At 42.3% G+C, this 24,032-nt stretch overlaps 6 protein-coding genes across 7 annotated transcripts in view; 4 read left to right on the forward strand and 2 right to left on the reverse strand.

Moving 5' to 3' along the window:
* Nucleotides 1-2,615, forward strand: part of otub1b (OTU deubiquitinase, ubiquitin aldehyde binding 1b) — a 191,379-nt gene extending 188,764 nt beyond the window's left edge. For both annotated transcript variants that reach the window (XM_079579650.1, XM_079579649.1), the window contains exons 5-7: nt 447-531; nt 625-819; nt 2,046-2,615. In XM_079579650.1, the coding sequence (XP_079435776.1) occupies nt 447-531; nt 625-819; nt 2,046-2,243 (478 nt within the window). In that variant the 3' untranslated portion in view covers nt 2,244-2,615. The remainder of the gene's footprint in view (nt 1-446; nt 532-624; nt 820-2,045) is intronic.
* A 1,066-nt stretch (nt 2,616-3,681) lies between these two features.
* On the forward strand, nt 3,682-4,887 carry cskmt (citrate synthase lysine methyltransferase). The gene is made up of 2 exons (XM_079580426.1): nt 3,682-3,809; nt 4,109-4,887. Exons 1-2 carry the CDS (start codon nt 3,731-3,733, stop codon nt 4,783-4,785), a joined length of 756 nt encoding a protein of 251 aa, XP_079436552.1. The 5' UTR covers nt 3,682-3,730; the 3' UTR covers nt 4,786-4,887.
* Nucleotides 4,888-7,421: 2,534 nt separating this feature from the next.
* On the forward strand, nt 7,422-9,729 carry LOC306980737 (ecto-ADP-ribosyltransferase 5-like; the record flags this gene model as incomplete). The annotated part of the gene is made up of 2 exons (XM_079580166.1): nt 7,422-7,738; nt 8,944-9,729. Exons 1-2 carry the CDS (start codon nt 7,679-7,681, stop codon nt 9,727-9,729), a joined length of 846 nt encoding a protein of 281 aa, XP_079436292.1. The 5' UTR covers nt 7,422-7,678.
* A 2,694-nt stretch (nt 9,730-12,423) lies between these two features.
* Nucleotides 12,424-14,498, reverse strand: LOC306980739 (uncharacterized protein; the record flags this gene model as incomplete). The annotated part of the gene is made up of 2 exons (XM_079580168.1): nt 12,424-13,566; nt 14,408-14,498. 2 exons carry the CDS (start codon nt 14,496-14,498, stop codon nt 12,563-12,565), a joined length of 1,095 nt encoding a protein of 364 aa, XP_079436294.1. The 3' UTR covers nt 12,424-12,562.
* A 1,617-nt stretch (nt 14,499-16,115) lies between these two features.
* Nucleotides 16,116-20,594, reverse strand: cfap184 (cilia and flagella associated protein 184). Its single transcript, XM_079579814.1, has 5 exons — nt 20,455-20,594; nt 19,584-19,748; nt 18,712-19,265; nt 16,810-17,157; nt 16,116-16,461 (listed from the first exon to the last, which is right to left on the reverse strand). The coding sequence occupies exons 3-5, from the start codon at nt 18,907-18,909 to the stop codon at nt 16,135-16,137; spliced, it is 873 nt and encodes a 290-aa protein (XP_079435940.1). The 5' UTR covers nt 18,910-19,265; nt 19,584-19,748; nt 20,455-20,594; the 3' UTR covers nt 16,116-16,134.
* tada2b (transcriptional adaptor 2B) lies at nt 20,365-23,206 on the forward strand. The gene is made up of 2 exons (XM_079579813.1): nt 20,365-20,670; nt 21,058-23,206. Exons 1-2 carry the CDS (start codon nt 20,401-20,403, stop codon nt 22,258-22,260), a joined length of 1,473 nt encoding a protein of 490 aa, XP_079435939.1. The 5' UTR covers nt 20,365-20,400; the 3' UTR covers nt 22,261-23,206.
* Nucleotides 23,207-24,032: the final 826 nt, after the last annotated feature.

Here is a 24,032-nt window from a genome sequence, read left to right on the forward strand (position 1 = left end):
GCACCTTCTATATTAAGCTCGTGCATGACGGCACTTCGGACCGAATTAACACCTTTTTGAGTGACAGTGCAGGATTTTAGAGGCAGTTGTGGTGAACAGGTCTGGGCTCATTCTACACATAAGGACATTGTTGGAACATGTAGGGGGAGGAAAATACTTAATTTTAGCATTTTTAAATTTCGTACAGTCCCTTTAATAAAAGATTTTTTTAAATCTGAAACTAATTTAATAAATCTGCCAGGGCCGGACAATAACAGTGAATTTATTAGATTTACCTGTGCTATTAAAAATCGATCAACTGTATGTGCTAGGCTTGACATAAAACTGGTGACAGTGCTATGTTTGTTGACTGAACGACCAGGTATCATAACACTCCCCATTTTTTTATTTTTTTTTCCTTTTTACTCGTTCAATCCGTTAAAATGTCCAACCCTTTGTGCTTCCAGATTTAAAGCCGTCGCAGCTAAAAGTAAACAAAACTTGGTGGATGAGGGCTTCACAGAATTCACTATTGAAGACTTCCACAATACTGTGAGTACATTGTACACACTGTGTACATTTATCCACGGTAAAAAAAAAAGCAACGTTTGTTTTTGAACCATTTTTCCTGTTTTCTCTTCACAGTTCATGGACCTGATTGATGTGTGTCAGAAGCAACAGAGTCTGCAGGAGCTGTGGAACTCCTTCAATGACCAGAACGTGTCGGACTACGTGGTGGTTTACCTGCGGCTGCTCACCTCCGGCTACCTGCAGCGGGAATATGGATTCTTCCAGCATTTCATAGAAGGAGGCCGCTCAGTCAAAGAGTTCTGTCAGCAGGTGGGTTTACACTTAGATTCTCTTATTGGGCCTATTAGTTACACACATATTTTGGTATAATTTTGTCACCATAGATCTATATATTCTAAACAGCAGCTTGTGAAACAGACCAGGCATTTTGTCTGCACTAACACAGTAGAAGAACTCTACATCAATCCTTGAATGTTTTGCTTCACCGTCGGCCAAAGCTGTAAAGATGCCAGATATTATTTCACGTGAATCAGGATGTGTTTGGAGACATTGTGTGAGAGCTAGAAATGAGTTGTGGCTGCAACTAGTGTTTTTTTCCTAGTACCTGAGCTTTAATTGCTTGTTCCAAGGGTTTTACATTGTACTGCTCTTGCAGCGCCCTCTGCTGGTGTTTTGTGCTTAGTTTTGACAAATACGATTTGACTTGTTCTCGGTGCTTAAACTGCTTCATTGAAGACTAAAGCTGGGCATGCACGATTTTGGTCATCTGCAACACTATCCTTTGGCGAGGGGAAAATTGTAGGTCGTGCAGTGAGACAGGGACAACCGTTGGTCGACCAAAGACAAGCTACGACTGACATCAGGCAGTGTCTGATATTTTGGAAGGCTAGTCAGGGTAGCAGAAGTAGTTTTAACTGAATTATATAGGACCTTTTAATATTTCAGGCTTTTTGCTTGCCTTGTTTATTGATGTGTTAAAGATTGGAAGGACGAGACTTTAGGAGGAGACTGGCAGTCACAAATTGTGTGTATACTTGATTTTTATGGGGAAAAAACTTTCTGTGAATCCAATTATAAAGTATTTGCATCAATTTCATTAACTTACAGACTAGTTTTCAAGCATATTTGTAAAAGTGATCCCAAAAATTGACCCTGCAAGTTGTGCAATGTGCCGATAAACTCTTCCCAGTGAAAAATTTGGAGGTTACAAAAATATTAGGAAAGTTAGGATGAGTTTGAACATAACTAAGATTTTAATGAAGTTGCTTCCTCTTTCATTAGTTTGGTATAAAAAAAAAAATCAGGTGTAGGGCCTTTAATAATGCAGAAACATGTAGTCAGTGTGTTTTCTAAAAATAATTCTACTGAACTAATGACTTGTTATGCCATGTAACTCTAGCTAACAAGACGCGCGATTACGACGTTACGATTATTGCGATTTACTTTTATGGAGTTAACCATCAAATATTGATTGTTGAAGTGTCTTCATTATTGGGGCCATCGCTTGCCTAAAGCACCTTTTTGTCTTTTCACAGGAAGTGGAGCCCATGTCTAAAGAAAGCGACCACATTCACATCATCGCCTTAGCCCAGGCCTTGGACGTGGCCATCCTGGTGGAGTACATGGACAGAGGGGAGGGAGGGACTGTCAATCATCACGTGTTTCCTGAAGGAGGAGACCCACGCATCTTCCTCCTGTATCGGCCCGGCCACTACGACATCCTCTACAAATAACACACAACCCATGTCCCTGTAGATTTGAAATAAAAATTAAAAAAAACATATACAAAAACTTGATCAGCCACGATTTGGAAAAAAAAAAAAAGACTGTGTATGAAACTACACATTACAATAAAAAGAGCGAAACTGGATAAAAGATTGCATTTCATGGCTCCTCTACACCTCCTGCCCCACACATCTCTCCTCACTCAGTACACGATGGTGAATGAAAAAAAACAAAATCTTAAAAATAGTGACTCCAAGCATTTAGAGTTGTACAGTTTTTTTTTTCTTTTGTGGTTGTAAATGTATCGACTGCTTATGTTGGATTCTTTTCCTTTGTTACACTGCGATTCATTGAGTTTTATTAAAGGGATTTACATCGTACTCCACTTGTTATGTTTTTTTTTTTTAATAGTTTGATGTTTTTTTCACTGTAGCTAAAAGTGCTGCCACTGTCACTTATCTTTGTTTTTATATAGTATTACTACTACTTTATAATGTACTAACTTCTTTACTGGTATCACATAATTGTTGTAAAGTATCCATGCATGAGATTTAGTCAAATAATTGTTTTCAATCTTAATCTAGTGTCACTCAACTAAAATTAAAACTAATGTAGTCAGCTTTGCATTTAAAATATTTATAATATTAAACATAATCATATTTAATTAAGGTCCTCTTCATGGAGCCCCACATGACAAAGCTCAGAGCTGTTCCTTTGGCGGTGAATTGAAATAAGGATCTTTCAAACCGACACAAGTTTTGATGATTTAGTCTCTTTTCATTTTCGTTATGTCTTGAGTCAAGGAAAATATCTAGACATTTTAGCCATAGTTATTGTCTCATATAAAAACCTTTGAATTCATTTTTAGTGCAATTATTACTTTGACTAAATATTTTAATCAATTAACTTAACACTACTACACAATACTTATATTATTCATTTATTTCTGTAATTCAACTTAAAATGTGAAACTATGATATAGACTCATTACATGCAAAGTGACATGTCAAGCCTTTACTTGTTATGATTTATATTTTCAAAATATTCTTATTTTATGATATTTTTAACAAACAATTATAACAAATAAAGGCTATACATATCTCACTTTGCATATAATGAGTCATAGCTTCACAGTTTATGTTGAAAAACAGAAATAAATGCACTTTTTAATTGTAATAAAATCTTTGGCTTTGGTATGAAATGTTTCTGCCAAAAGGAGAAAAACATTTACAGAAAAAACTTTAGCTTTTCATAGCTACATGATAGGAAGTGACTACTAGTAACATAGCAGAATACTTCATTTCCCTCCATGTGATATGTAGATATGTATTTTAAGTTAAGAGTATTTGATCATTTCTCTGACACGGGTAGATGAAGGGAGGCAGTACTGGACACAGGTCAGAGGGGGCGCTAATGCCCTGTGTTTGTGCTGCAGTTTGTAAACAGTCGGCGAAGAAGAAGGAAGTTCGCACAGGAGCTGCACAAAAGTGTCAAGATGATGACTTCGCTTTTCAAATCCGTTTCTGGGAAAAGAATAATGGCCTTTTGTGCAAGGAGACACACGTCCCTAACAAGTGGGTGAGACAGTATCTGACAAACCACTGCTTTACTCTGAAGTGAAGTCAACGAGCTAAAGCTAAGCTAGTTTACACATTAAAGGTTACACACTCCATGGTGCCTTGGCTTTCAATGAACCCAGCAATTTCATAACAATGCTAAATGGTCAAGTCTCGAGGTAGTGTAAGTAATTTAAAGTTGTGGATAGTACTTGACATAAAATGGAAAATAAAAAGATGAATAGCCTGTTCCACTGCTTGAGCTCCTTCTGCATATCCTTTAACATTGTAATAATTCTCCCTAACTCTGTTTGCAGCTGATCTCATCGAAAACATGGACAAGAAGTCAACCTGGGATCGTTTCTACACCGAAAACGGACGCCAGGCTCCCACTTTCAAAAACTTTGAGTGGTTCTTTGGTTTTGAATCCATTCGGCACATCCTTCTACCGCTATTATTACCACCCGAATCCTGTCCCCATGGAGTGTTTCAAATACTGGACATTGGCTGTGGCACATCCGCGCTGGGCCCTTGCATTTACAAACACTCCCCCACAGCCGTCCAAGTTACATGTGCCGACATCTCCCCCATCGCTGTCCGATTAATGCAAGAAAGCATAAGCAGTAAACCAATTCATCCCAACAGCGTTTCCTCCCTGCTGAGGTTTGTGGAGATGGACTGCACTCAGCTCCTCAGCCACTACAGTCCAAACAGCATTGACCTCATAGTGGACAAAGGGACGACCGATGCATTGTTGAGGTCTAAGGAAGGTAAAGGTAAGGCCAGGCAAATGCTAAAGCAGTGCATGACGGTTCTGAGAGGGTCGGGCGCACTGTTGCAGTTTTCTGATGAAGATCCTGACTCCAGATTGCTTTGGTTGGAAACAGAAGCGCAGGAACAAGGAGTTGTGGGTAATGTTGTTACACAAGAAGTCGGGGAGCTAAGAGGAGTAGTGTACTATTGTTATCAAGTGTCTCCAACAGTGCATTCATAAGAAAGTCTGGCGAGAGGTGTAGCAATGCAGCCGGCCCACAATGCAGTTTGATGCCCAGGGCTGGACATTTGTGACTTTATGACGATGCAATTAAGGTGAAATAAAGACAAACATTTGTTTGGTTCTTTATTAGCTATGTATTTAAACCTTGTGTTTTGTGCCAACTACTGTAGAAGAAATACATTTTATAGGTTATTAAACACTGATTAAAGTAGTAACCAATATTCCATGAATACATACTACATATATTTTATGTGCTTGTGTGACCCCATGTGCAAAGTTCATGACTCATGTGTCATGTCACTCAGAACATTACAAATAGCCGACATACATTGTTGGAGAGTAACTGTATTCTGAAAAAGGTACGTTTGAAAGTATTTAGAATACTGTTACTTTCCAAATATCAAGGGAATACATCCCATACTCAATCATTACATTTTTGCACAACATTGTAAACAAAAAAAGTCTTAATATTAATGTCTTATGCCACAGTTCATACAAACTGCACGTGTGTCACATGATGCTGTATCTGTTGCTCCATTGGCCAAGAGAGTGAAAGAGTTCCTCATTAATGGTAAGTGAGTTTATAACAGGTGCTTCAACAATCGTCTTCATTTTTGTAATTTTACGGCATGTTTATGCATAAATATAATGACAATTATTCATAATTCAGTATTCTGACAAGACAAAGTAACCGAATACGTTTTAATGAATGAGTATGAATAACTAGCGGCTAGTTATTTATTCTCATTTATGCCCCATTAATGTCAGCACTAAAACACAAATCAGACATTACTCAGTATCAAGTAGAGCCCAGTATTTTCACCAAGTATTTGCAGTATTGACACTTTTTTTACATTTTGCCAAACTATGGACCATAAACATAAATATATTTCATTGAAATTTTATGTGAAAGACATGTACAACGTGATGCACAATCGTGAAGTGAAATGAAATGTATATGAGAGTTAGATTATTTTTTAATATATAAATAAAAAACTGAAAAGTGGGATGTGCATAAGTACCGGCCCCTCCTTTCCTTTTAGTGCAACCAATTGCCTTCAGAAGCTGAATGATGATTTCTGAATGATCACATTTTGACCCAATGACTAAATAGAGTGTACCTGTGTGTAATCTAATGTCAGTTCAAATACAGCTGCTCTGTGATGGTCTCAGGTCTGTAAAGAAACCATTGGGGAGCAGAAGCATCATGAAGTTCAAGAACACACCAGACACGTCCGGGGTAAAATTATGGAGAAGTATAAAGCTTGGTTGATACATCAACCAAGCACAAGTCATGAGAGTGAAACGTCAAACAAATATCAATTAGCTTAACTCTCACCCTGCCCTAGCAGAAGAAGAAAAAGATTCAACTTGCCTCCTGGGGCAAACTACAGATAATCTCCAAGACCAGATCGAAGCAAATCAATCCTTGGAGAAAACTGTCCAAGAATTTCAGCAGAACATCACAGAGACAAATGCTGATCTGACGAAGGCTCAAAGCAAAGTTGTGGAACTTCAAAGTCAACTTCAAACTCAGCTACAGGCCATCACCATTCTCCAACAAGAGCTCAGCGTTGTAAACGCAACCATCGTGGAGTTGAGAGACGCCAACGAGACATGGAGACAAACAGTGCAGGAGGAGAAGGAGAAGAAAGAGATGGTGGAGTGCGAGCTAGAGATGTTCTGTGAGGAGAAGAGGAAGAAGGAGGAGAAGAGGAGATGGTGGAGGTTTGGAGACGCAGCTAAACCCCACCATCACGCACACTCACACATCACACACACAAACTACACTCACACAGAAACACACACTCACATCACAACCACGGACATGACTTGATTGTTAGGACTTTACAAGAGGCATTCTTGATTTACAGAGAATTTAGTAGGCCTCAAAAACAAATACCAATTAACAGCTATATAAAATGTACATGTACGACCGCATAACACATACACTGATCTAATCCGGACCTTAAGACTTTTAAAGAGGCATTCCTAAATGATCGGAAATTGAGAAGGCCTCAAAACAAAAGTCAGCACAAAACATGCACAGTGGGTTAATCCTCCAGCCAGGTGACCTCTCTCCAAAAAGTAAGTCCAGGTGAAAACTATTTTAAACCTTTGCACCCTCTACCACAAACACACCTTATTTGTAAGCCCGAGTAAGAGGCATTCTTTATTTATTGAGAACCACCTCACACACACTTATCTAATCTACACCTCAAAAATCTAGTCTGGATGATGGCTTTGTTAAACCTTTGCTAACATAACTCCCTCACATCAGAGCACCTCACACTTGAATAGATCAAATGTAAAGTTGTTGTGCTGTTTTTTGTGTTGCAAGGGACCATTTGAACCATTTCCAATTGCCCAAACAAAACAAGCAGATTGTTGACCGGCCTGGCGTGAGTGTTTGAGTCAGTTGAATGATTGCACAGCAGAGATATGGTCAGAGGGTTTGTATGTTCATGAGCATACAAAGTTTTTGTGTGTTTTTGTGGTCACTTGCTAAGTTAATACTAAAGGTGCAATCAAAGTTATGACAGCAGTAATAACTGACCGGTCAAAGGGAGCTTTTATGGCTACATTCGTTTTCAGCTCATTCATTTATTCAACTGATGGTAAGGTATGCTCCTTAAATACAATAATAGCACTCCTTTGTAGAAACCGCGTAGTTATGAGATGACATAAGATAGTTTGTCTCCAGTCAGAGGTCATGGGGAGAAAAAACTAACAAGAAGAAGCTGCTATCTGAGACGTGAACACAAGTATCTACACGCAGTGACGGAACCGACACAAGGTGAGAACATAAAACAGGCTTCATGTCCTGCTAAAAGTTAACTGTTAACTCAAACATTTAAATGTACTCTTTTAATATGTTATAGTGACATAAATGGAGGCTATCATTTTGACCTTTGTGCTTTGCCTGACGCTGCCTGTTGCTGCTGCGCAGGTGAGTAAACTTTCTCATTCTGTACTTGGGCGAAAGTAAGGGGAGGAAAATGTACTGAATAGATACAGTCCATTATATATGTAGATTTCTGGTCCGTAAATCAAGTACAAATACATTCATTGTTGCTCAAGTATTGAAACCCTAAACATTAACTGCATTCAATTACTCTCAAACAAGAACTGTTTTTGAACATTCATAAAAGTTTAAGTCTTTCCGTCAATTTTGTTCTAGCAGGCCAGTTGTTGTTTACATTGCAATGACTGTATTGTTCCCTCAAAGTTATGAAATTCCCCTTTAAAGGAACAGGCCACCGTTTTTCCATTCTGAGAGATGTTCTTAGCTGAGCTTAGACGAGTTGATATGTACCTGTCTGGTCTTTGTGCCCGTGGAAGAGCTTGGTCGCTTCTAACTTCAACCCATTCGGAGCTATAGGAATGTACTGGGAGAGGCCAAATGCTAACACCATCTTTGGTCGTTTTACGTGACTGAGGGCACACACAAAGACCAGACAGGTACGCATCAACTCGTCTAAGCTCAGGTAAGAACATCTCTCAGCATGTAAAAACGGTGGCCTGTTCCTTTAAAGGGGGGGTATTATGCAAAATCGACATTTTCAAGCTTTACATCATGTTATTATGTCATTCCCTCATTAAAAACCTGCCTGAAGTGTTGCCTTGGCACATTCACGTATTTTTGAGTAATCTGTAAAAACTCTGATGGCAGCCATTTAGGGATAGGTTTGCCTGAGTCCTCCTAGGAACGTCCCCACCTCCTGGAGACGCCTCCGAGCTTTCGTCACCAGCTGAGTAACCAACCACTGGTCCTCAGCAGAACCCCCTCCCCACTGATGCCACAGACAGCGGGTGGAGGGGGCGTGTCGGAAAGGGTCAGAGGTTCTTAAAGAGACAGAGGCCTATTTCAAGACATTCGCTACAGCCATTTTGAGAGAGCAATTTTATATAAGGCAGTTATTCTAATTTACTGCATTTACAGACCCACAGAAGGTTTCGTCATCATTGTAGTGTGATATAGACTGGTGCTTTGTGAATGAAAAAAGCATAATACCCCCTCCTTAATGAAGTTGGGATGCCAGAAATGCTTTCGGAGTTTAGAATTAGGGTTAGGGATTCTAAATTGTGGAACGCTTTGAGCATCATTTCAGACATGAGATGAGAATAACCTTTTCTTTCCCCCTTTCCTCACAGGGACCACAACGGATTGAGCTGGGCATGATGGACCAGTGCATTGACGACATGTTCGCCGGCTGCCTTGAGCCCACGTCTGAAAAGGTCCAAGAGGTTTACTTCCCGAGAGAAATCCAGAACGCTCCCTTTCGTCAAGCTTGGAATCAGGCGGAACCGTGCGCCAACAGAAATCTGGCCATGCTGCCGGATGAGGACAGGGCCCTGACGAAAGACCACCTGCAGGCTATATGCGTCTACACAAATGCCACGACCAAAATGTTCGCACGTCTGAATGAGCAAGTCAGAAATGGCGCAGTAATGTATGACACTCCTGCCTTTCAATACCACGCGTTCTACTACTGGCTTGCCACTGCCATAGACATCCTTGGGAGATCTTGTGAAATTACTTACAAGAGGACCCCGAATGTTTACGGCGGAAAAGTGGGTACAACGATGCGCTTTGGTTACTTTGCCTCCAGTTCCCGCAGCCCGTTTGTGGTGGAGTATGGAAGCGAGACCTGTTTTCACATTAAGACCTGCTCGGGAGGGTACATCGGGAACTACTCCGTGGTGCCAAGCGAGGAGGAGGTCCTGATTCCTTCCTACGAGGAGTTCCGGATCACCGATGTTGTGGCCGACTCATACGGGGAGTTTAAGTGTAAGAAAATCTTCCTGCTGGAAAGTGTAGGAAACAGCAGTGAACTCAACTGTAAGGCGGCCAATCACTATCAGGACATCAGAGCCAACTTCGCCCTAATAGTTGGGTTTCAGCTTTTGATCGGAATGCTATGGAATTATGTGAGATAAAGGAAATTGTCACGACATTGGAGATTTCATTTTACACAGGTTTGAAAGGAATGTCTTTTAAATGTCAACCTCCATTCTCAATACACTGATTCAGCCGATTTTGAAAGTTTTGTCTCTCTCTTTCAAGCAGGTTGTCCGGCATGTTGGCAATGTTGCTTCGCATGTTATTCTGTGGGTCTTCCAGGCTCTATGGACGATTGTTTTAAACCATGGGTTCGGGATAACCCTATAGGAAATAATCACTGAGGGCTAAATGAGGCAAGCACGCAGGCCAGTTTACGTCCCCTATAAGGGAGATCAGTTGTCAGGGGCAAGGCTTCTCAAAAAATCCATTGAAATCATTTTGTATGGGTGAAGATGGAGTTCATCGTAAAGAAATCAATGAAGAGAACGTCCCAACATGTCAACAGTATGTTTTTGAGCAGAACAGACAAACTCAGTCAACATTTTTAGGTGTTGTGGCCTAATGGTTCTTGTCGGTCATTTCTTTCGGACACATTCTCCGTTTGATCCACAATCAAATTTGCGATCAGGAAACCGGTCTCACGGGGGAAAATCAAAGTGAAGACAAATATGCGTTTGAAAAACATGCCTCTGTGGCTAAAGCGTGCTGCTCCCTCGACCACAGCATGTTTGCGACTGAAACATGTAGGGACACAAAGGTACCCATCCAGCCCCGTGCATTGGGCCTTCCTCACCACACACGCAGCTTTATTTACATTTCTTTCCCCAAAGGCCATTAAAAAGTACCACCAGAGGGAAAAACAGATGATGTATTAGGGAGAGGGTTACAGATTTCAAAATAAAGGGATTTGTTTCCTGATGTGTTATTCATTTACCGTTTGCAAAATCCCCTTCCAACATTTCCTCATTTCCCAGTTAACAAAACTGATTGGTTGAAAAGCCCTTCTTCCTGCTGAAGTGAAGCTATTTATTAAGAGATGAACAGCAGCACCACTTCATGTGACTGCAACAAACTAAGGTAAGACCTTCTGACCTGAGCTTCATTTAGTAAACTCTTGTTGTTTCATACATGTTGTGTAATGCACCTTTCTGGCAGCAGGGATGAAGGTCATCATGCTGATCTGGGTGCTGAGTGTGGTGGTGTCTGTTGGTTCTGCGATGGAGCAGGTCAGTGTAATGTCTTACAGTGAATTAACTGTTTTGTATTGATAAATGATTGATTCATTAAAAATATGTTATTTCAAAAATCCCCAGGAGCCTCTGCGATCAGGCACAATCGAGTTAAGTATGATGGACCAAAGCATTGATGACATGTTTTCCAACTGCATTATGGAAATGGAAAAACAAGTCCAAATGGTTTACTTTCCTCGAGAGATCCAAAATGAGCTTTTTCAACAAGCTTGGAATGAGTCAGAGCAATGTGCCCTACAGAAACTAGGCATGCTGCAGAGCAGGTACAAAGCACTAACAAGCAATCACTCAAGAGCCTTATGTGTCTACACAGAGGAAGTGCCTAACCTCTATGTTCCACTGAATGGAGCACTGAGAACTGGTGCTGCCAATTACAGTACTCCCTCCTTCCAATACCACGCTTTGTACTTTTGGCTGACTACTGCCATACAGATCCTAAAGAACAAGAACTCCTGTGAAACTGTCTACAGACGAACACATGATGTTTACAATGGACAAGTGGATCAAAAAATTCGCTTTGGTTACTTTGTTTCTACTTCTCGCGAGCCTTATTTGGACCACTTTGGAAATGAGACCTGTTTTCACATTAAGACCTGCTATGGAGCATACATCGAGGAGTACTCAGTGATGCAAGGGGAAGAAGAGGTGCTCATCCCGTCCTACGAGGTTTTCAAAGTGATCAACATTGTGTCAAACTCTTATAGAAACCTGCGAAACTGTGAGAAAATCTTTGTGCTGGAAAGTGTGACATACAGCAGCAAACTCAACTGCAAGGCGGCTGCCTTACAAATCAGAGCTAACCTCATATTAATGTTGGTTTTTCAGCTTTTGATTGGATTGCTATGGAATCTAAAATGAAGCAATCTGAAAAACGGTAAATAGCTGAGTTTGGTATAAAATGTGATGTGAATAAAGAATTATGCTTTTTTTTTAATTTATGGGGTACATGATTTAATGCAAACTTAATATGTAATCAAAATGATTTTTAATATATCCATCCATATATTCAGTAATACTAGTTATTGTTAACCCCCCCACACACACACACACACACAGGACAGGTTCTCCATTCAAACAGAGAAAACCTGCCTCTCATAGGATCAGACAACTCCCTGAAAATCTCTCTCAACGCCCCAGTGCTCTGGATGATCGTTTGTTTTTTCTTTGTTTTATGTGAAAGAAAATCAACATTGTAAACTGCATTTCAAATCTTTAACTGTAAAAACAAATTAAATATTGTTTGCAGATTATTTTCCTTGTTTTGTTTTTATTTATTGTGATCTATTTGGGATGAATGTGTCTTACCCACAGATTTAGTGATTTACAAGCCATATAAAGTTAACTTTGCATGTCATCAACAATGTATTAACCATTAAATGGAAAGCAGTAAAAACCAAACATCGTCACAAGTTAATTTTTATGACATTTATTACTTTTATTCAAAATTGAAATACAACCATCTGAACTTGTAAAATAGAAAAGAAAGAAACAAAGTAATAGCAATACCAGTTCTACTATGTAACTCGAGAGTCTATTTTTTATTGTACTTTGCCCCGTCTGTCCAAAAGAAAAACTGCGCATTGACTTATTACAGAATAACAGGTATTGTGAGAGTCAGTGCTGGTGAGAGATAGAAGCCATCTATTATTTCCAAATCTCTGAAAGAAAAAGCCCTCCTTTATGGCTGATCCCCGCCTTTAGGAGCTAGACTCATATTCACGTTGGTAAGCACTGCACAAACAATCAAAACCTCATCCAGTAAGTCGGCGTACGGCTCCTGGATGACCTTTTGTAACATGCTGAACTCCTTCCACCACCCGATGACTTTCTTCATGTGAGTCCAAACTTGGCAAAGCTGTTTTCCAGACGCCCCTTTCTGCGTTTGCTTCCCGCTGTTGGGGTCTGGTACGTGCAGGGCTGCCTGAAGAGAAGCCAGTTCGTCTCTTATGGGAATCTGCCTGTTTGCCATTAAATCGTCTTGAGGGTCCAGCAGTCGTACAAACCCGGATTCTTTTATTATCCTCCTTTCCGGCGTGAGGCTGCTGTATCCCGATGACAAGAAGGACACGGCCCCGGCTGGAGTGACGCCCACAAAATATTTGACTTTGCTTTCATGTTTATCCTCATCATCGCCGACTCTCGCCACCGTAAATTCGGGACAGTCGACGATGCACCTGCACTTTCTGAATTTCCCAGTGAAGAAGCTGGGCCTGCTCGCCGACACGGTCCTCGCGCTCGGCCACGCGACGATCGGCCTCAGCGCGGCGGCGAGCGCGGGCAGCCACGTCCGACACATCCTCGTGACGGAGCCCTCGCCTATCCCGAACCTGTACGCCAAGTCCTCGTCGCAGAGGCCGAGCTTCAGCTTCATCAGGGCCATGGTGAGGTGGTCGCGCGACGTCAGCTCCGGGAGCACCTCCATTTTGTCGGCGACCTGCGCCACCAGCCAGTCGAAGACCGGCGCGCGGACTCCGGTGAGGAAAAGGAGCTGTTCGTCGTCCCCTTTGATCGAGGCGTAGGAGAATCTGGGAAGAAAGCGACGCAGGTCCTCTTTCAGCCTCTCGTTCTGGGCCGACAGCGCGTCCACCTCGGCTTGGAGCTCGGTGTACGCGTCCTGGAGCTGCCTGTGCTGGATTGACAAATCGACGAAATCGGGCCATTCGAACTCGATGTCCTCTCCAGCTAGGACACAAAAGAAAACAAAGGCTATTTAACATCGGGGGGGAAAAGCTCATTCTTTATCTCATACTGATATTGGTGACTCTTCTGATGATGCCACAAATCATCTAGGTATCAGCATCAGAGTGCAATAACCAGTTCACCAACAACATATTGTACTTTACTATTAAACTAACATTGAATAGAAAATCAGAAAACCCCTGATTTTAATAGCGATTATATTTTGTTCTAATCATACCCAATAACGTAGTGCTGCTGTAGTTGTTTGCTGCAGGATTTTGTGAGGCCAGCTTCTTCCTTTTGTTAGTGACTCTGTTAAAAGTACAACACATTATGTAATACTCGTCGAAGTAAAATGATGTTACTATACAGATACATATAAACAATACATGAATGACTCTCCTACCCCTCAGCCTTCTTCTTCTTTGGGAATAGAGAAAAAGAAGGCACATAATCAGGACTGTCGCGGTCCGGTGGCATCTTTCCTATAAAACAAAACAAAAAATGGCAAAGCTTATTTTTTGTTCATGTGTGCTCAAAAAAAAACCTTTACAATTAGTTGGGTAGCTGACAGATTTCACAATGCTACTTCACGGGTGCAAAACTACAATTAATACCAGAAGAATTATGCGTTCAAACTATTTAGAAACATGAGAACCTGTCATTTGCACTTTAAGTGGACATATTTAGTGGCAGATTACCTTTCCTTTTGCTCGGTTACTTCATACTAACATTCCTTAGCGTGGCAGGAACAACACAGTATTGACCCGGCATTGATGTCGCATTGAACTGAAAAAGGAAAAACCCTGATTTTGATAGAGGTTGTGTTTTGTTCTATCCCTACCCAATAGCGTAGTGTTGCTGTCGGTTGCTTCGGGTTGATGTTTGGCAATCTTCTTCCTTTTGTTAGGGACTCTGTTAAAAATACAACACATTATACAATACTAGTCAAAGTAATACTAAAAGAACACATGAATGAATCTCTTACCCATTAGTCTTAGTCTTCTTTTTATCCCTTAGAGAAACAGAAGGCACAAAATCAGCATTCCTTTGGGGTTTTTTAATCCTTCTCTTCTTTGGGGAGATAGAAGGCCCAGATTCATCACCGTCGTGGTCCAGTGGCATCTTTCCTGCAAAACATAAAAGCATGCAAAGGTTATTTTTGGCTCATCTGTTCATCTCTATTCTGTTAAACGGTTGGCGTGTGTGCTTGTAGTATTCGCATTGCTGCTGAATGAACCTGGGACTGGGACTGGCTTTCAACCAGTCATTGAATGGACTTGCCCCTTAGATATGCAGACGAACAGTGGCAAGTCTGTACTTCATATATTTAAATGTGACAGACAAATACAGTTTTTTTCTGTTGCTAGTTGTTTTGACAGCTAAGGTCATGGGCTCTAATGCAAGACTTTGCTGCCTATTAGCCAGGAGAGAGAATACAAACAAAGTTGATCAAAAAATGCATGATTGATTGCAGGTACATTTAGATTACTTTATATCCCCAAACCCAACCCCAGAGGCGAGGCAACACTGCCCTCTAGTGCCCTGCTGTGGATGTGTGGGGAGCAACGAAAGTGAGGTCGAGTCTTTTTTTTTTTTTTTTTTGGAACTTCTTCCTTCTTCTTTCGCACTTTACTGGCTGTGAGCGAACTTGGCGACGCATTACAACCACTTTGTTCAAATCAAATCCACTCAAGCCACTGCTTAAAATGGATTTCCCTCCAAAGCCAGCCTGAATAACCACCCCAGACGGTCTGACAAGCACCATTGCAGCACTGGATATGAAGTGGTCAGTCTACCTGATATGAAGTGGTCAGTCTACCTGATACGAAGTGGTCACTGCAGACGAGGACGCCCTCTCCACGGTGCGGAGTGTGTGGTTGGGCTCAACCGGGATTCGGTGAAACTTGCGTGGCGTGTTGTCCCCGTGTTGTCCCCGTGAGAACCGACTACAGCCCGGTGCGCAACACCCGGGCAAGATCGATCATTTTCACCTAGTCAAACGTCTCAGTGTGCAAAGAGAAGGAAAAGCATACGAGCAGAGCACACCATCCACGCGGACTTCTTCTCCTTAGTAAACAGTGCGCTCGCCTCTCGCTGTTGTCGTCACCGGATCGTTACCGCCATCTGCTGGCGACTATGCATCAGGCAGGGGACCAGCCATGTTCACACGCTTTTTACAGAAAATTTACTTCTAACTAATATTATTTGTAAGCAATAATAACTCACAACGGAAAGAGGAACCTACAATATTTTTTTTATTTATATTTTGTTTTCAGAACAAACAAATATGAATTTAGATTCTCAACCGGTGACAAAAAAGTGTTGTATATGCAACAAAAACAGCCACAACAGAGAAACAGAAAAGGAACAAAAAGTGACCAAAATGTGACAAAAAAGAGACAGAAAAAAACGACAAAAATGTGTGACCAAAACCTTTTAGATTTGGATAATGCTGAACTGGAGAAAATGCACTTGGTTAAGGCAAGTGCCCTTTACATCTCAACCTTAATAATACACTGTTGGTCAAAATGTTGGTGCTTTTGTAGTACAGTATTGATAACGTGCACATCATGTTGCCTCGAGCCTCTTCCTGCCCCTGCCCAGGGAGAATTGGAAATCAGCATGCCGGTGCTTTAGATTCTTCAGTCTTTCCTCCAGGATAGCGTTGGCCTTGGTGGTGTGGCTGTAGTCTCTGAGCAGGACTTCATTTCCCAGCAGGCCACACTTCTCCTTCAGCTTCACGTTGTCCCTCTGTAGGCGGCTTTGAGATTGTTTGATGCCGGCAAGCTTCTCTCTCTTTTGAGCTATAATGGCGTCCACTTGGGCCAGTTCATTACTTTTATGCTGGATTTCAGTCTCAAGGCAGTAGATTTTCCTCTTGGTATCGGACAGCGTCTAAATTAAACACAAATTGGGAATAAAAGGACATAAGACATTTCGATGTTGTGAAATGCATGTGATTCTTGTAGCTATTAGGTGACCAGGTAATAATTCACACTTCATTCATTCACTCTTTTATGCTCACACAATTAAAGGCTCGGTCAAGTGACTTCCTTTTTCTTGACACATCTCAGATCAGGTTTAATTTTCTTCATTACAACCCCAGCCACACAGTCCAGGAATTGAACTCAGCACCTCCTTGCTTGAGGTTAGATTTCCACTTGCCAAATCCATTACACCCTATACTTCCACAATCAAACGTCCATTTTGGTTTTCTATTAAGTCAAAGGTTATGGAACCCACCTGCAATTTTCTCACCACGTTCTTCTGCACTCTGAGCGCCTCTTCCGTCTGTTTCTCCACGTACTTCTTCCTCTCCGTCCTCTTGGCGTGGAGCTTCTCGTACTCGCGCTGGAAGGGGTTGGTGGCGTTCCTGTCCGCCTCGCTGATCGCCCCCTTCAGCCCGCGGATCCTGTTCTCCAGGCTGAAGTTGTGAAGGCGCACTCTGGTCAGCTCGTCCTGGTACATCTGCTCCGAGGCCAGAGCCGCCTCCACTCTGGCCAGGGCATGCGGTTTAGCCATGCGCCGGCTTAGCACCGTCAGCGCCACGTCCCTCTTCAGAGACAGTAAATCCTGCCATTCTTTGTCCACCTGAAAGTAAAATGTGTTATATCACAGTATTCCGCTCAAAGTGCAAAGAAAATTTTCGTAAATGAAAATGCTCAGTTGCTGTTTTTTTATCTGCTGTAAACAAAATTACTTGTGGACACTTTTATTATCGCACTATTTGAGATCCCCTATAAGTGATTCCCCAACTATGTGTCCATTTTCAAGCAGCACTTGATTAATCTCACAGTGGGAGCATTGACAGCAGCACTTTGGTATTCATAGTGTGTCTGCTTCAGTGGTCCATCTGATCTCATTGGCTCCTTTCAATCGAGACTGCTACTTCAAAATGTATAAAGTTGTTTTAGAAAGTGTGCAATAGATAGTGTGGTTTGTATAAGGTTCAAAGTGGATGTAGCATTCAGACAGACTCTTCAGACACTTGGGCAGGAACGTTTTCCATGGCAGACTACAATTTTCTCATTGCAAATGTAAAACCTAGCTCATGTGCCTATTCACATGAACATAAACAAGCACAAAGTTCTTGTATCATTTGACTCATTGTCCATGGCACAAACTGTCAGGCGCAATATGTCTGTGTAGGCTCTCACTCGTACAGGAGTTGTAAATCATCTGTACTTAGTAGTTAAAGTGTAGGACCTTTCCCCTCTCATCCAAAAGGCTTCCTCAGCAACACTTAAAGGCAAGTTGGCCATTATATAGTAACTACTGCCACCTCAGGTCATACCTGTAACTGCAGGTTATATATTAAGCTTGTGCATGACACCAATTCGGACCCAAAGTGAGAACTTTTTGAGTGACAGTGCAGGATAGGATTAGAGCCAGTTGTGGTGAACATGTAGGGGGAGTAAAATACTTCATTTTAAACTCTGTATAGTCCCTTTAGTCCCCTGAACGGCTACTCTCACCTGTGGGTAAACACCTTTGTACAGACGATGATCCTACTCTCACATGAGTTTCAGTCTAAATGACCCTAGCTGATCGATGCCAAGTACCAGCCTATTGATTTGACCCGGGCTGAGTTGTGTTTGTTTGTGTGCATTATTGTCCCCGTAGGGAAATTTGTCCTCCGCATTTAACCCATCCTTCAATGTCACTAGGGCAACCGGTGAGGAGCAGTGGTCGACAGCTGTGCCGCGCCCGGTTTCAGCCTCATTAGCATGACAGAGCCCTCCAGGCTGCTGTACACAGAGGACAGATGAAATCTTAGTCGTCCATTTCTGGTCATGGAAGGGTTTAGTTTCTTCACAAAAAATTGCTCCTTTGACCCATATTTCAAACCAATTTTTCTCTTGAGTTAAAATGTTAACCTCATTGTCCTCAAAGGAGTGGTTGGTGGCTTTGAGGTGGAGGTAGAAAGCTGACTGTGGGCTGCTTGAGCTGTCCCTGCAGTGTGCATTACTACACTTCAACTACAGAGTACAGAAGATAACTCGAGAGCCCCTTCTTTTACTTCTTTATAAAGTGGACAAAGGTGACACTAGCTACTGTCTTTGAGTTTTTAATGTGACAAGATAGAGTACAACCTGTTCTTCATATAAATATGGATCATCTCTCTGGTCTAAGGCTATAACTGACCTTGCTTAGCTTCTCCTCCGCGAGCACTCTCAGAGTTTCCATCTCCCGCTCAGCCGTCGCTTCATCCTCCTTCATCTTCTCCTTAAGTTCTGTTAGCACTTCTAGACAGCGCTCAAAACTTTCCATCTGCATTGGCCCCTGCAGGACCCTCTCCAGCTCTTCTTTAGTCTTCTTGGCCAGTACTGGAGCGAGCTTCATTTGCAACCTTTTAATGTGTTCAATGGCGTTGACTCTTTCTTCATTTAGCTGTTCAAGAACAAGGGTGTATTCTTCATAACTAGGGGTGTAGGCACTGTCGGATCTTCCATGTACAAGGGAGGTTTTGCTTTCCGAGGTGTCAAGATCGTGTTGGGAGGGCGCATCTCCATCACCGCAGGGGGATCTCTCTTCACGGGACGCACTTTGTTGACTAGTTACCCTGTCACCCCTGTCTTCATTTGTAGGGTAGGTCAGGAGGCCTGAATCTGGAAGCTTTTCTTCTGTGGATTCCACTGGTGTAGGAGAAGGACTCCCATGGTCAGGTGATATGTCGTCATTGTGGACTTGTGTGACATCTGCAATGTTAAGACAAATATGAATATATGTGATATGGTTTATGCTTTTCATTCAACATGTATTTAACACATCTTGGTCTGTAAAGCATGCCTTTTGAATCATTTTGTGTATGAAAAGTGATCTAGATAATTACATTTGCTTTACCTTGCCTTGCATTCTACAAGCTATAAAGGGACGACATAGTGATTCTTGCTCATTGCTACTCAGTTACAGTTACTCAGTTACAGCCAGAGTGAGTATGTTGTTGAAAAGGAGTGAATGCATCATTTATAGTTCCACATTGTTAGGCTAGGTGTAGACCAGTCTTTAGTCCTTACCTATAAGCTTTTCTTCTGTAAATTCTGATTGATTAGGTAAATGATCTGTATTGATATCTTCTTCTGGATCTTTTTCTTCTTTGGATTCTGGTGTCTTGACCGAGTTTTCTTCTTCATTCTCAGACAAAATGGTGGCTTGAACATTGTCAACTTCTTTCCCCACATCTGTAAAAGGAACAGGAGTGAGACTTTTATCCGTTGAATGCGCTGATATCACCCTTGAATCCACATTTCCTGAGTGGTCTCCTTGGCCTATTTCTATACTCATTTTAAACAGCAGATGTAAAATAAAAGGGTTATCAGGCCTATAGCTCTGCTAATCTTGTCAATAAGCCAATGGGTTGTTGTGCTGGTTGCCGTGGAAACTTCTGTTTTGAGCCAATCACCGGCGCCCTCTCATGAATATTAATAAGGACTTAAATTTAAGGCATTTCGTCCGAGTGGCGCACCTCAGTGATTCTTGTTGCATTGATGAAGAGTTTAATTAATTTCGACATATGATTATTTTTTTCTTAAAATGCGAGATACATTTTACGAAGCAGAAGAGTTTTTTCCCTCTTATGTTGTGCCAGAAAAAAGAGAGAATAATATTAATCATTATATTATTCAAATATACGAATAATAACTAGATTCAATGCATCATTATCAGTTTTATATATATTTTACATTTATGCATTCATTTAATCAAAACCTGAGCGAATAAATCCCGCCCCCGAGCGAAATGCCAAGATTTTATTCTCGCGAGCCCTCTGCGCCAAACCGCACTGCGCAGGCGCCAACTTCTGCCTCCAACAACAAGAAGCAGGAGCCAGACAACATGGCCGACCTGGGGAAAAAGTACTGCGTTAACTGCCTTTCGGATGTCACGAACCTCCGGCTTCGCTGCACGGAGTGTCCTGACATCGAGCTGTGCCCGGAGTGCTTCTCGGCGGGCGCGGAGATCAGCAACCACCGCAGATGGCACGGTTACCAGCTGGTGGACGGCGGCCGCTTCTCGCTCTGGGGTCCCGAAGCGGAGGGAGGCTGGACCGGCAGGGAAGAGCAGTCGCTGTTGGATGCCATCGAGCAGTACGGCTTTGGGAACTGGGTATGTCACTTTGAACACTTTCTTTGGGGAAATGAGCTCGAATGCCCATGCGTTTAGCTGAGAAAGTTGTCTCTTATTTCTGTAACTTCGATGGCAAGAGTTAGTTGGATTGTGCAGAGTTATCAACAAGTGCACAACTATCAATGTTGCATGGTGAAATGTTGTTTTATTGGGCTTTTGGAACATTCCCACCCGTGTGTTCTGTTTGAAAGACAGGGATCCAGTGCCAAAGTAAGAAAGTATTTATATACCAGGAGAGTATGGAGAGCATGTATAATGTAATGTTCATAGTCCTCTCTAAAAATCAATCTATTTTAACCTATTTTTTGTGGGCTTATGTATCTGGACACAAGCTGGCCCTGACTATTACTTGTGTACGTTCCATAGGAGGACATGGCGGCTCACGTGGGACCGTCGCGCACCCCTCAGGAAGTGATGGAGCACTACGTCACCATGTACATCCACGGAAACCTCGGGAAGGCCTGCATCCCGGACAGCATCCCCAACCGGGTGACCGACCACACCTGCCCCAGCGGAGGCCCCCTCTCCCCCAGCCTCACCACCCCTCTCCCGCCGCTGGACATCAGCCTGCCCGAGCAGCAGCAACTGGGCTACATGCCCCTGCGGGACGACTACGAAATCGAGTACGACCAGGACGCGGAGAAGCTGATCAGCGCCCTGTCGGTGAACTACGACGACGAGGACGTGGACATCGACATGAAGCGCGCGCACGTGGACATGTACGTTCGGAAGCTGCGAGAGCGGCAGCGGCGCAAGAACATCGCTCGGGATTACAGTCTGGTCCCGGCGTTTCTGGGCAAAGACAAGAAAGATAAGGAAAAGCCGGGGTCGTTGGGTGCCCCGGGTACTGCTGGAGGTTTGGGCGCCGCGGGACTTGCTAGCGGCGCCGTCGGTCAAGGCTCGACCACAGCGGGGGCGTCGGCGAATGCCCCGAGCACACCGAAGCGGAAAATCACAAAGGAGGAGAAGGATCAGCGCGCCCGGTTGAAGAGTTTGTGTCAGTTCATGGCGCATAGGGAATTTGAAGACTTTTTCGAGAACATGCACAAGGAGAGAATACTGAGAGCGAAGGTGCGGGAACTCCAGAGGTATCGGCGAAACGGCATCACGCGCCTGGACGAGACGGTCGAATACGAAGCCGCTCGACACAAGCGGGAAAAACGCAAGGAGAACAAAAGCGTGGTGACGTCGAAGCGCGGCAGCGGCGGAAGCGGCGGGATCGGCTCCGGGATGGGACTGGGCGGCGGCGCCGGAGGGGGCGGGGCCGCCGGGGGGATGGGCGGGGTCAGCGGCATCAAAGAGGAGAGCAAGGACGGAGAGTTCGCCGCCATCGAGAACCTGCCAGGTTTCGAGCTGCTGTCGGACCGCGAGAAGGTGCTCTGTAACTCGCTGAACCTCAGCCCGGCGAGGTACCTGACTGTGAAGACCATCATCATCAAAGATCATCTCCAGAAGCGCCAGGGGATTCCCTCCAAGAGCCGTCTGCCGAGCTACCTGGATAAAGTCTTGAAAAAGCGCATCCTCACCTTCCTCACGGAGAGCGGGTGGATATCGAGAGATGCCTCGTAGTCTTTAGTTCAGCTGTCCCAATGTTTACTTAAAGACATATGTTTAAATTATGGCGGAAAGACTATGGGAAATGTGAGTAATCGCAACGTCTCTGATCCTAAGATTCCGATTGTATTTGCAAGGTATATTTGAATCAAGATCAGTTTTACAGCGGACATTTTGAATATATTCGAATAGCATTGCCATTTGAGAGAAGATTTTATTTAAAAAGAGGAAAGATATTTGCAATTTACTAATTACGACCATTTCATTTTCAATTGTGCTGACATTTCAATTCATGTTTCAGCGCTGATTAAATTGTCAGACTGAAGAAAACATGTACCAATGGCTGATTTTGGAGCGGCAGTTGTTGGCAGAATGTTCAAATGCTGGCAATGGATCAGTCCGTGGCAGGTAAAATTGTGTATTGGATGTTTTAGTTCTCAAGATGTGGTAAAGGCAAAGCTACTTAACAATCTGAGAAACCATTTCCATCATAAATGACCAGATTATTGCAGACTGTTTTAAGGTACGACCAAAATTCACTTTTCATTTACCAAGGCCAAAACAAGAGACTGCATTTGCAACTTGAACGGAAGTTCTAGTTTACTTCCTCCCTCCCACCAACTAGATGTCTTGATTGTTGGTGGAGAAAGGAAAGAAAATAAGATATTGTGGTAGAATAAGATGTATATTTAAAAAAAAAAAAAAAACTGTCAAAGGAATATTTTCTTACATTGGAAAACAGGTGTATATTTTTACATTGTAGATGACATTTATAAAATATGGACATTTTTTGTTAAGATCTAAGAAAATTGGGTTGGTAATGTTGCTATGCCAATTTATTTGAACTGAATGGTGAAGTTTGTGTGTAGCTGGTGAGGGGATCTTACCCTTTGCCCTTTCGACTTGCAGCGCATTGCTTGGCATATGGTGGTTAGGAGCGAAGAAAATGTAGGCACAGTTACAGGAGTGTAGTAATGGAGCTTTTCTAAAGGGCTTCATACGCAGAAGTAGTGTATAGTGAAATCAACGGCAGATATGGGTAAGACTCTGTGCAATGTAGTATCCAATCCAAAAGAAAAAAAAGAAACGCATTTAAGCTGTGAATTTTCTACCACTTTGCCTATACATTCTCTTTCTAATAGCTGCTTACTGTGCATATGACAAGTCAAACTTTCTCTGTTGGAACATAGTTCACACAATTACAGCCAATATTTTGCTAAAACTTGGGAAATTCGTGACTTGGTCACTTTCCTGCTGTGAAACCTAGACTAATACGTAAGCATTATCCCGTCTATCCTGAGTTATAATTAGAAAAACATAAACGCTTGTCATATTCACTTTAACTATTAACATGTTACATCGATGTCCATTTTTATCTGGCTATCTCTGCCCTGGCTTAGCTATTTTTGGTGAAATCAATCTGTTGGGGCATTATTTAAAAATGCAAATGAACAAAGAAAAAAAAAAAAAGGTCTACTTTTTGTAAGATGTCGGCGTTCATAAGTGCTTTAATTACCTTCAATTTATTAAAAAGTGAACTGTTGTCTTCCATCGAAAAAGTGTTGAGCATGGCTTTTCCAAATTGAAGGCTTTTAAGGAGACGTTCTGGTGCACACTGGTCATTGTTGTTGCTGTTAAATTACCAAGTATGTATTGTTTTTGTAATAAGAAAAAAAAAATGTCAAGGGCATTTGTTGTTTTTTTTTCTAATTTGATAATGTCCACTCTGTAAATAGTTTTGTACCATAAATCTGTAAAAAATGTACAGTATTTTTGTTCCTTGCTTT

This window comes from Gobius niger (assembly GCF_951799975.1).
Source record: "Gobius niger genome assembly, chromosome: 21".
Classification (NCBI taxonomy): domain Eukaryota; kingdom Metazoa; phylum Chordata; class Actinopteri; order Gobiiformes; family Gobiidae; genus Gobius; species Gobius niger.